The following is a 13,642-nucleotide window of genomic DNA, read 5'->3' on the forward strand; positions in this document are numbered from 1 at the left end:
TGTTAAAATATCTGGCAATTTGATATTTTTATTATGTGGTTGTAAAATGTCATGTGCTACAACTTCCCTAAAAACTTGTATGATATTATATTTATAAAGAAATAATTATTTATGATGAAAATACCTTTTAACCTTGCTATATATATATAATGATTAAAATCTATACACTAACATGTTTTCAAGGTGTAAGCAAAATATTACTTGATTGCAAAAATGCCTTTTCTGGTAAGCTTGTGAATTCAGTGGTTTTATAACCAATGTGAGGTCATGCTATGGTGAACTATGAATGCTTGAAAAGAAATATTTAATACGAGTATTTCAGAAATATTTACTAAACAGAAGCAGATTATTGAGTCATACAGACTGTTTCTCGAGAGGCTGGAATGAGGACGTTTATAGAAGATGCAGGATGATAAATGAACAAAAATGTAGAGAGGCAGCCTGGAGGTCTGTCGAGAGGGAGATGGAACATATGAAGATGAATATTTGGCAAGATTTTAACATTTCATTGTCAAAGCATAAATTCCGTTAATGAATGTGCATTATGCCATCTTCAAAACCTTCTGTAAAGTCGTAATTCTGATATGATGCGCATTCAAGTCATTTTGATTGGAATCAAATGGGATGTGTTGAGCACTTTTATTTTCGTCATGTCTTTTTAACTTTTTAGAAGTGCTAATACAGCAAAAATAATTGCAGAAGAGTGTTTGCCATGATCTGTTCCCGGTTTCACATGGTTAGCATCCCACATTATCCCATATCCCCAGACGTTCACCACTGGTTCAAGCCACAACGACTGTTTACTGTAACTTTAGTGACTTTTTTACAGCTTTCCCGTATGCATGTGTTTTTCTCTTACCCACGTAAGCGAGGTAGGAGTCTCCTTTTCAGAAGTGAGGTTTATCTGTTCTTCACTCCCAGCAACTTTCCCTCTCCCACAGTAGCGACCTGCCCTTTCTGGGTCATGTTAGCAAAGCATTGTCTGTCCTCCCCCTGTTCTCCAGTCGATGGTTTATTCCAGTCGCTCCACGGCAGTGGCAGCGTTTCACTTCTGCTTTTGGATTGCTGGTGTCTTACTGCACTGATGAATGGTGAGTCTCGGTCATCCGTCAATGGCTTTATCAGGTCTGCTGTGACCGTGGGTTAATGTGTTTGCTTGTTGAGCCGGACTGGAGTCTGTAATAACACTCTATATCTGTTATTATTTAAGACAATGGCTGTGTTCAAAATGCTGTGTGAAACTGCACACTGCATGCTGCATATGCTTTGCATTTTTAACGCCTCTTGCAGCCATGCATTTTGTGATTATTTTGCATTTTGACTCTAATTTTAACTTTTGTCAATCCAGTCAAAAGAGTTAAGGATGTAAAAATCATGGCTGATATCACGGATGAAAAAAGTCTGGTTTGTTGGCTGATTTTAGATGGATTTTATGCAGTTATCAGTTGGTCAAGATGGGAGACTAAACCGGCAAATTACCAGCTTGACCAAGCTGGCAGACCAAAATGTAACAAATTGAATAGTTTAAACTTGATGATCCATGTTACTCCAGCAAAACATAAGTAATCACAATTTTATTTTGTTATTATCATAAATAGTACAGAATCTTAAATATTCTGAAGCATTTTTTTCATAAAGTGGGCTTTAAACTTTCAAAAAAAGAAAAAAAAAAAGATTGTTTATTTTTCAGGTTTAAATAACAGATGTCTAATGTGACCCTACAGAAAGCCACAGTACAGTATGTATGTGTGAATGTTGTAGGGAGAAGCGATTAGTCAACAGAAGAGACGTTTTTTGCTTAATACTTGTTTGTAGATCTGTTATTTATATTAATACTTTTTCTACCTATTTCTACTTTGTTTTTTCACTGTTGTTTGTATTTTTGATTGCACTTACTGGTAATTATAATAATTGCCGTCGGCTAAGAAGAAGCCTTTATTATTTGTATTGCTCCCTTCCTGCACTTAAATGTGAACTGTAGTTTCAATTTGAGCAATTGTCCTGCTATAGGCTATTGGCTGTGCTAATTAGAAGGTGGCCACAACTGTTTTCACTTTAGTGTCTTAGACTGTGTATTTTTTTGATGTTTGAGTGTCTGCGTCAGCAGAAGCGTTCAGCCCTCGTGCTCAGCCTCCTCGGGTGAAGACTGACAAGTGTAAAGACCTGTGACTTTACCAGCACGACTTTAACTTGCAACGTTCACTTCTGCTTTTTCTTTACAATGTACACTCAGCATCTTGGGCTTGACTGAGACCTGGATTTGTCCCACCCCAGCTGCTCTAGCTAACAACTCCTCTTTCTCTCACACCCCTTATTAGGTTGGTAAGGGAGGGAGCACTGGTCTGCTCAATTCTGACAATTGGAAATACTCAACCCACTCTCCCCTATGCAATTATAACTCATTTGAATCTCATGTCATCACTGTAACAGCTCCTAAAAAACTCCTGGTAATTTATCGCCCTCACGGGCCAATTCTATCCACCTTCCTAGAGGAGCTGGATGGGCTGCTGTCCTCATTCCCGGAGCATGGCAGTCCACTTTTAGTCTTTGGTGATTTCAACATTCATCTGGACAAGCCTTATACTGCAGACTTCTATTCATTCCTTGCTTCATTTGATCCCAAATGCATTACCACTGCAAGCATGCACAAATCAGGCAACTGACTTGACTTAATTTACACACACAATTGTATTGCAGACAACATTTTCGTAGAACCCCTACATATCTCTGACCATATTTTCATTGCATTTAAACCACATCTTCCTACCTGTGTGCCACCAACCCCTCTACCTGTTACTTTTAGACGAAACCTGCGCTCCCTTTCACCCTCCTATCTTTCCTCTGTAGTATCCTTCTCAAGGCAGCAGAGAGAAATGGCGCAAATCAAAAGATCCGTCAGACCTGAGGATGTATCAGTCTTTGCTTTCATCTTTCTCTGCTGAAGTCCATACTGCCAAATCTTCATACTTCCAAAACAAGATCAACAGCGCCCCAGACACACATAATATCTTCAAAATACCCCATCCACCACCTCCTACCACTTCTATAACAGCTGATGATTTTGCCACATTCTTCACAGACAATCAGTAGTCAATTCTCAGCTCCACACACAGGACCTCAAACCAACCACACCCACTGCTAAACCATTTTCTCCTTTTGTCCCCTCACTGAGGCAGAAGTATCTTCTTCTGCTTCTCCTCTCCAGCCATCCTACTATACAGCCATCCTACAACATGCCTTCTAGACCAAATCCCCTCATCTCTCCTTCACTTTTACCAGCACTCACACACATTATCAACATGTCTCTCACAGGCACCTTCCCCACTCCATTCAAGCAGGCTCGGGTAACCCCACTGCTCAAAAAACCTACATTAAACACTTCACTTACAAATAGCATCAGACCTGTCTCTCTCCTTCCATTCATAGCAACAACACTCAAACTAGTTGTTTATAACCAGGTATCATTATTTATTACACAGAACAACCAACTGGATCCTAACCAGTCAGGCATCGGGAGTGGCAATTTAACTGAGACTGCGCTACTGTCAGTCACTGACGCCCTGCTGATTGGAAAAGCTGATTCTTAGTCATCAGTTCTTATTCTGCTGGATCTATCTGCTGCTTTTGACACTGTCAATCATCAGATCCTCCTGTCTGCCCTCTTATCACTGGGCATCACAGGGATTCCACTTCACTGGTTTGAATCCTATCTCACGGGTAGGTCTTTCAGGGTGGCCTGGACATCTCTGCATGGATGAAAGAACATCACCTACAGATCAGCCTGGCAAAGACTGAGCTTCTTGTCTTCCCTGCCACTCCAAATCTACAGCATGATTTCACCGTCCAGCTAGGTTCTTCTACAATTACCCCATCAACTTTGGTCTGAAATCTTGGTGTAATCTTTGATTACCAGCTGACCTTCAAAGACCACATTGCAAAGACTGCTCGATCTTGCAGGTTTGCATTGCATAACATCAGAAAGATCAGGCCCTTTCTAACGGAGCATGCGGCACAACTTCTTGTCCAGGCCCTTGTCATTTCTAGGCTGGACTACTGCAATGCTCTTGTTGTTGGACTTCCATCAAGCACAATCAAACCTCTACAAATGATTCAGTATGCAGCGGCACGACTGGTCTTCAACAAGCCCAAAAAAGCCCATGTTACACCTCTCTTTATCTCCTTGCACTGGCTACCGGTTACGGCATCAAGTTCAAGATACTGATGCTTGCATATAGAACAGTCACAGGCTCAGCACCTGCCTACTTCCACTCACTACTTGTACTTAACTCTAGCTTGTACTTATTTGAACTATACCTAAAACTTGGTATTATGAGCACTTCCTGTGTCTGTTTGCCTCTTTAAGAATAATTGCTTTATTTGTTCCCCAATTGTAAGTCGCTTTGGCTAAAAGCATCTGCAAAATGACTAAATGTAAATGTAGTTTGCACATCACCGTCATTGTGATTTGTGTGTGGAATCTGAAGAACCAATCTAAAAGACAAGTTGGAAAATCCAATATTAATAGTGGTATGTTCTTTTTTTCTGAAAGCTAAGAGCAACTAATAAAGCAGAACAAATTTTAAGTTGTTGTCACTTAAGTGAAGTGAAATGGAGAACGATGCTGCTGTCTTGATCTGTGTCGAGCTGTCAACGTTTCGTATGTGTAGCACTCATACAAATGTTTTATCAGAGTTGGTCACTCTTGTTAACTAGCGCAGAATAAAAGCACACACTTCAATGGTATTTATAGATCCAAACTTAACTTTCTAACTGTGTGATTATGCAAAATAACTACCTCTAATATATGTCGGTATGCAGATTTGAACGATTTCATTTAATACATACATTTCTCTCACTATCGCTCACATGATTCTCCATCTTGGCATAATTTGCTGACCCCTGTTCTGGGTTATTCATTACAATGGTCAAGAGTAATGTATTGCATTGTGGGATACAGTATATAGTAATACATTTTGGCAATTGTAGTAGATCATCTTAAGCATACATACAGTTTGTGTATTATGGACAGAAGAAATATTATATTCCAAAGAAGTGTTGAGCCATGATTTCACAATGGGAAATATGTACAGAATCATGGAATCTGGTCATAGAATTAGAATTTACAGTATATAATTTAATATATTTAATAATTTGATGTTAAATTCTATAAGGTTCATGATTTCAATTAATTAGATGCTTTCTTATGGCTAAAATTGCATTCAACCATTAAAGTGGAATCCATAATAATAATAATAATTATTATTAATAATAATAATAATAATAATAATAATAATAATAATAATAATAATAAAGAATCCAGAAGGATGGAAAAAAATGAAATAAATATATAAATAATTAAAAAATAATGAATAAATAAATCAGAATTTGGAGGGGGGGGTATGGGGGGGTGATTTCAGAGTATATTGTTTAGTAAGTGTAGTATGGTATGCTATTCCCAACATAAACTTTGAGACTAAAAATACTGAATTTCACATGATAGCATGTCATGAATGTGTCAGTTAGACATGAAAGAGGAACTTCAGTACTAGTAGTCATGTGTGGTTTTCACACCAAGTCATCCTACATTGTTTTTCCTTTTCCTGAGAAGCATCCATGACCTGCCACCCAGGAATCTGGTGAATCTTGTCCAGACCTCTGGAGGGAATTCTTGTGGCTCTGACCTCCTAAAACTACAGCCCCTTCTCAACCACGGCCATTGTATTGCAAAGACGCATGGGAAGCTATGACTAACAACTAAAGCGTTAACTGACTGCTTATGAGGAAACAATCAACTACAGGAAAATGTCAAGACAGTGATTAGCAATTGTTAAACTGCATGTTTGTGTGGGCTTAGCATGTGCATTTGTTTCACATCACCATGAGTCAGAGTTTTTGTCTTTGTAATCTCATTTACAGTTTCCTGTAAAAGCCCATTGAGGAATAGTGTACTGAAACTCCAAATCTGGCTGCAAAGATACAACATTTATTCAGCTGAGACACTAACAGCCGAGATGATTGAGTGTGGCGTTCCGCTTGAACTTTAAAGCATGTTGCAAAGGGCTCCCACCCAGTGCTTTCTTGTGTCTTGCTCTAAACAATATTGGCATGTGTGTGTGTGTGTGTGTGTGTGCGCGCGTGCAAAACCTTCAATAGAGTAATCTGTCTTTTATAGACGAGGGCTTAGATGAAAGTATTTAAAGTGTGTGTATTAAAACCCAACAAAAAATGTTTTCATTAGTAAGAAAGATTTTTTTCTCTCTCTCTGATTTCAGTTCTAATTCTGCTGACATCCTTAGATAAACATTTCATTTTTATATCGAATTTTGACTTAATATTGCATAAAATGCTCATTTATGCAAGTTTTGTGTATGTTTTTTGCAGTGAGTTTGTCATCTTGCTCTTTAGATATCTGCATTGTTATCGGTCACTTAAAAGGGGACATACTCACAGGAACAAAAAGTTACAAACAGGATCTCTTGAGTATCACCAATGAAACATAAAGAGATAAATAGAAAGCAAATGGAAACATTTTCCTCCTGAGAAAAACACTCTAGTCTCACATTGTTTCTTTTAAAGCTGACACATAAATGAAACAATTGAGATCTCCATTAAGTCTACAAAGATTTGAAAAAGCAAACTTTGAGCAGCAGAGTTCTCTTCTGGGTAGATATCTGTGTTTTATGTCTGTTGCATGTTTACTTTGGTAGAGTTTCTAGACAATTTGCCTTTAGAATTATGTAAATTTAACAAAACCTCCAGGGATGTTTTCAGTTGGAAAAACAACTGATAAAACAAACATTTTTGTTTTTTTATTTTAGGAATGGACAATATGTTAGTCAATACTATTTATGATTTTTTTTTTATATATATATATATATATATATATATATATATATATATATATATATATATATATATATATATACTATGGTCTCTGGGCTTTTCTGGACTCCTTTTTAATGGTTAAATTTGGTTTTATTAAAAATGTAAAAAAAAAAAAAAAAAAAAAAAAAGTCTAATTAATGAAATCAGGAAACCTAAACACTTTACATCAATTTATTAAAAGTTTGACACAAATGTGACCCTCTCTGTGAAAACCCAGCTAAAGTCTTTCTTTTTTTTTGTTGTTGTCGTTGTTATTTACTGTTTTATACATAAAATCATCTTTCATAAGGTAAAGAATATTCTGTGAAAATGTAACCTTTATATCTTTAATATTGACTAATGCAATGTCAAAGATTGAAGTTATAGTGAAACTTATGGTTGAAATCAAACTTTGATGCTTGTTATCTCATAATTCGATTTTTAGACTTTTTCACAGAGAGGGTCACAAACATGTTTAGGGCCCTATAGAATGTTTTATTTTTTCCAACCTTATGTTTTATTGTTACCAATTTCTGTGTTTTAGCACGTCTAATTATTTGAAAGCATAAAAACAAGTTTCATTTATTCTTACAATAGCCTTATGTTTTTTTCCCCTCAGAAATTGTTGTGTATTTAAATTAAGACATAACACATTAATTCAATGTATCTTTTAATTAATGAAAATTAAACACATTTTATTTATTTTTATATTTAATATTACAATTAAAACATTAAATAAATATTTTATAATATTTTAAATTTATGATTATGCCTTAAAAATAATGTTTTAATAATTTTAATAGTAGTAGTAGCCTATTACATACATACTTCAACAGTAATATATATCTGCTGCAATGTCTTCAAGTTAAACCGAACTTTTATTTTGACAAGTTGCAGTGAATACCTTACACTTCTGTGTGATATATGGATAGTTTTACTCAAATGAAACGGTCAAATACTCATGAAGTGACTCTCAGAGTTGTTCTGGAGATGTTGTTCATGTGTATATGTCCTCATTAGTGAGACGGCAGACGCTGAAATCACCAAAAGCATCAGAACGCTACACTGTATTAATATATTAAAGTCTATGGTTGCTCTAATTTAGATTTATTAAGTCATTGTGTGTGAGAGAATCTCTTTGGCTGTCCTGTTTAGTCTGCTCTTGTTAACCTGGGTGGGAGGTTTTACACAGCAAAGTACAGGGGTGATTTTACTGTTTTTGGGGCCCTCAGCAAGTGGTCCCGAAGGGTCCCCTCTTAGTGGATTTTGCGATCGATTCCAGGGTAGGGATGGGTATCATTTACATTTTATCAATACAGAAACTATACTGCTTATCGATACACTCAGTGTTTTTACAATGGGGCAAGTGTTGAGTGTGCTGTCTCTGGAGAGCGCACGAGTGCTGAATGGTTAAAATACTGGCTTATCGGTACCAGTCCAAAAAAATGGCGGTTCTCGACTCCCATCGGAAGAAATCACGTTCCACTGGGGGCCCTGGACCGCAGGGCCCCACGCAATTGTGTCGTGCCTAAACACGCTACTGGCAAAGTGCTGCCCTCGGATGTAGATTAGCCACCTCTTCAGTTGTGAACAGTGTGTGTGTGTGTGTGTGTGTGTAAATGTGTTTGTATAAATTCCTCTCTGACATCCAAGATGGAGGTGAGGAAACAAGGAATCCCCCACCCAACATTCATCTCCATTTTCACACTTGAAGTACTTCTTGTCCTCAGACTTTTAGCTCAGACTCTCACCTCAAGGCCTTCAAAATTGTTTTCTGTAGATTCTGTGGGAACTTAATATAAAAAAAAGTAAATAGGGTCTATTTTGATTTTATGGTGCATTTTTCTCAATTGACAGCTACTTTAAAGTGGCTGTGTGAAATATTTTTTTCACAAGCGACATATAAATCACAAATACTTCTTTAGTAGATGTTCTACCAGTGCCTGATTGTTTTGGAAGGTCACATAAAACAGCAAAATTGACTATTTTTCCCTGTCTGCTGCTGTTTTTATATTTCTAAAGGTTTTTTTTTTTTTTTTTTTGGCGTACACTGGCTTTCAGGTCTAACAAAAGTAATATTTTCACATATTTATACATAGTACTCTCTGTCTCTTTCAGATGTCTAGCTACAAGCGTGCAACATTTGAGGAGGAGGACGGGACAGACGTCCCTGCAGATGGAGCCATCTCTCCTGACAGTGTGGAGGTGGGTGTGGGTCAGGGCTCAGTGTGGATGTAAACATTTTATGTTTACATTCAGACATTTTATACAATGCCACATACAAATAAGGAAACCAATAATTTAAGCTGTTAGTTCACTGATAGTGAGAGGTATTGAAGGTACAGTACCTTCGAAAAGTACAGGGTGAAACAACAATTGCTGGGTAGTTGTGATAGTGAATTTTGCTCTGTGAATTTCAGCTGTTTCCTGTATGGTTGGATGCTCTTACTGCTTCTAGCTGACAGTTATGTTGTGTTGAATAGGTTCCATAAGGGGCTTTTCACAGTGATTCTATAGAAAAACCATTTTGGGTTCCCCAAATAATCTTTTAGTCTGTCAACATGTTCTTCACACTGGAATGCTTCCATGTATGCTAAAGGTTCTTAATGGAGCCTTTGATACCAAAAAATAACCTTAATTTTTAAGTGTGTTGGTCTCATGGTTTGTAAATATGTGGAGAAAAGGAAAGGGCCAAGCACCAAGCCTTGAGGCACACCAGTGTTTAACTGATATTACTTAGATACTGCTTCCCTCAAAGTCAGCTTGCAGAATCTACCCTTGTCCAGTGTCAAGAGGGTAGAGCATATGCTTTGTCACTGTGATTAAGGTCTAGCAAAATGAACATTTTTTGTGTGCAGTTAGCATTGAGTCTCTTTTAAAGCTGTAGAACACTTATGCTCTTTACATCGGATGTATCATGGAAAACATGATTTCTTCTTGTTCTTTTGAGGTATTACACAAAACTTCCTCTCCAGTGAATCAGACCAAATTAATCCATACTAAACTGGTAAAGCCAGCAAGGTGGAAATTATGTCTCAACAATTATAACATTAATGTATTGTCATCCACATTTCACTGTTCAGCAAATTGACTCCAAAGGCCAATTATAATAGAGTCATGAGAGGCTATAGAATTTTGTATTTATTTGTATTTATTTATTTATTTTTGTAGTGTGTCAAGATCATAATAATCTAAACAAGTTTTTCTAAAGAACCTTTTGTGCATTGCAAACTTCTGTGGATGTTAGATGTTCTTCATGGAACCATCAATACCAATAAAGAATCTTTATTATTTAGAGTGTAGGTCTCATGGTTGGCAATTATTTGGAGAACAGGAGGGTACCAAGCACTGCACCTTGAAGTACCCCAGTGGTTGTGATTATTGTTCTTGTTCTTTTACTCTCTTTCTCTACAGTGAAACAAACCAGATTATTCCTAACTAAATTAAGCTATTAAAGCCAGCCTAGCAGGAATTGTCACAGATATTATGTCACAACCATTAAAGCATTAATGTATCACCACGCACATTTATATATCAGCCTATTCAGTATTTATCAACTTGACCCCAATGAGCAACTGTATTTTGATATGTGAAGATTAGTCAATTATAATGGAGGTCATTAATATTAAAACTCATAAATGTACAGTAGAAAAACTATACCTAAATGGCTGAGTGTTTAATGACTAAATGGGCAAACATATTGTGGATCAGAAACTAATACATTTTTTATGTTATTAAAATGCAGAATGGATCTGAGCAATTATCCAGGTATGAGTAATGTTCTGAAAACACAGAAAACTGTATCACAACATTTTATTGTATGGTACTGTATGGTAATTGGAAAGAAAGCACAGCATGAGTTTAGAGAAACAGCATGAGAAATATTCAGCAGCTTTTCTTCCTGTATTATTTCTAATGTTGACATAATCTTATACCTTTTAGCAGGGGAATACAACAGGTCAGATTTCCAGGGAATTTCCTAGACTGAATTATGAATGACATTTGATATTAATTCATATCGATTCATGTAGCCCCTTTCATTTGTTGCTCACTTTTATGTCAAACAGGAAATGTGACACCTCTTCTGTTGGTTTGCCGTGCAAGCAACGATATAACGCATGAATTCAATACAATATCCCCCAGGCAACTTGTTCTTTGTTCTTTGGGTGTTGAATGACGTTAAGAGACATGCAGTATATTTTGACACAAAAGCCTTACGTGATGTTCCCATTGTTTCTACTCAAGAAGTCGTTGCTCTTTTTTTGAGGAGATCTTTATGAGAAGATTTTTTTTCCAGTCAATCGTTTAAACAGATTTTTTTATTTGAGAAAGAAAGGGAGAATGAAATCACTATTAGTCAGTGGCCAGACTCAAACTTGCACCATGTGAACATTTGAAGTCTTTAAACTGGAGTGCCATAATTTGTCAGCCATTTATTCTCACAAACATGTACTGTCGTGTTATATTGTTGGTTTTCAGATGTTAATGCCATGGTGTTCAGATATATATCATACATCATTCATATAGCATAGTATTTACATAACATGATCCAAGATATGCCAAAGAGAATTATACTACCATGCTATATATCCAAAAACATCCCAAACTTTTTCATACTTTTTTTGTCTACATAGTTTGGGATGTTTCCCAGCAAACAGTAACAACAGATGATCAATATTTGACTCTCTTTCAGGTGGGTTTCCGTAAGGGTGGTATTCAGTTATTTGGTCCACTGGGCAGGAGAACTCAACTGGAAGTAGTGTTGGCTGGTCTGCTTCTTGCTTCACTTCTAGCTCTGTTTGGCTGTGCGATTACACTGGGAGTCCGCTATAACAGAGGTAACAAACACACACACAGATGGAGTAAAATGTAACACATAATAACTTATTGATAAATAAGATTCTAAGCAACACTTATTAAGCAGACAAGACATCAGTGTAACGCAGTTCGTAGGTCGGGAAAACGGAGGCGGGAATCGTAGAACATTCAAATAAAACTTTATTAATAAAATAAACACAAACAGAAACAAAACACAAAATAAAATCCAGGCCTGGTCCTCTCTCATCTTAAAATACTTAAAATAAAATACTTTCTGATGTTTATTATGTTCATTTCATACTTTACATAAATATGAAAAGATGAGCAGTTGAACTGAGGCAATACAGTGATCTGTCACGACACATTGAAGAGTCACAAAATGGTCTTTATTGTTTGAATTTCTATACATGACAACATTTAAGAGTCCTAAGACCTTGTTTCATATCAGAATTAACCTGTTTTGTATTGTCTGTCGGCACGTTGTCAGTTTTCTTTTTGCTCAGCGATGCACTTTTTTGGCATGCAACTAGGTGGTTGTATTATGGAAATGCATTCTTGAAATTTTTTTAAACTTGCAATAGTATCGTACCTAGAAGCATTTGGGTTCACACACTTGCATAGACTATGTGCATCTTACTCTAAAGAAGAAAATATTTCAACAAAATATCTTTCAAGTCCAGTTCCAAAGTCCTGTAAAAATGTCCTGGTATGAAAATTAAACATTTTAATTTGAACGAACACCTGTTAATGTGTCTGTCCTGAAAGACAAATATTTGCATGCCTTCAATGTGACTAATATTATTTTTAATTATTTTTTTAATTTTTTTTACTAATCTCTTTTCCATCGCACTGCGAAGAAAACTGGCCAGTGGATATGATTCACACTTTTGGTCAAATACCAGACCCGCTGATTTTACATAAAACTACTTCTTGGTGGCGATTCGAGTGTGAAAATCAGACCAAATCAGACCACTGAAATTCATAAAATCAAGATAATCTGCATTTTTTTTTTTCAAGTTTAATGCATTGCAAATACCATGTCCTGTTGTCCTTAACAGATCCCACCCGTAGTATCTGTCTAACAGAGGCATGTGTAACCGTGGCCAGTAAGATTGTGGAAGCTCTGGACCGCTCTGCCGACCCATGTCAGGATTTTTACCAGTACGCCTGTGGAGGATGGGTCCGCAAAAACCCCCTGCCAGATGGCCGGTCCCGCTGGAGCACATTTAACAGCATCTGGGACCAGAACCAGGCTGTGCTCAAACACCTGCTGGGTAAGTGCCGGAAAACACACACACACACACAAACAGGATAGGATTTGCTTAGTAAATCTCACTCAGTGTTCACACAACAGTACATATTTAGAAAGACTCCTAAATAATTTGTGATTTTCCAGTAGAAAACTGCTGCCTTTACTGTATGCGTTTTGAAGAGTCTTACACTTCAGCTCACTGTGCTCGGGTTGTTTTTGTAGCTCTGCTCAGAAACTTTCATCGATTCTGCTCTGTGTCCTGATTACTTGTTTTCTCAGAGAGCATCCGTCCCTGTCTGTTTGTTCGATAAAGGACAATGACTTTTTGCACCCGTTCTCCATTTCTTTAACCGTAAAAGCCTCCATTAGTCAACCTCTCATTGATTTACAGTAGAGTGCTTGCAAGTCTTGTTTTATCAGTTACACTTTTTGAAGAAATGTAAGGTTAAAGTTTAAAACTTGGTCCCAGTTTATATTATCCACAGCCATATCACCCTGCAGCCCAAGACTGGTTGCCCACTGAAGCTAAGCAGGGCTGAGCTGGTCAGTAGCTGGATGGGAGACCTCCTGGGAAAACTAGGTTGCTGCTGAAAGAGGTGTTAGTGAGGCCAGCAGGGGGTGCTCACCTAGTGGTCTGTGTGGGTCCTAACGCCCCAGTATAGTGACACTGTCCTTCGGATGAGATGTTAAACTGAGGTCATGACTTTC

General features: G+C 37.1%; 1 protein-coding gene across 4 annotated transcripts in view; it reads left to right on the top strand.

The window, feature by feature from the left end:
• Positions 1-13,642, top strand: part of LOC109078802 (endothelin-converting enzyme 2-like) — a 60,510-nt gene that overhangs the window by 21,419 nt on the left and 25,449 nt on the right. For 3 of the 4 annotated variants that reach the window (XM_042738903.1, XM_042738905.1, XM_042738906.1), the window contains 3 exons: positions 8,983-9,069; positions 11,558-11,702; positions 12,741-12,956. In XM_042738903.1, coding sequence (XP_042594837.1) covers positions 8,983-9,069; positions 11,558-11,702; positions 12,741-12,956 — 448 coding nt within the window. Of the gene's footprint in view, positions 1-1,072; positions 1,092-8,982; positions 9,070-11,557; positions 11,703-12,740; positions 12,957-13,642 lie in introns of those variants that run through there. The other variant, XM_042738904.1, reaches the window with a different exon arrangement.

This window comes from Cyprinus carpio, chromosome B15 (assembly GCF_018340385.1).
Source record: "Cyprinus carpio isolate SPL01 chromosome B15, ASM1834038v1, whole genome shotgun sequence".
NCBI classification, from domain to species: Eukaryota; Metazoa; Chordata; class Actinopteri; order Cypriniformes; family Cyprinidae; genus Cyprinus; species Cyprinus carpio.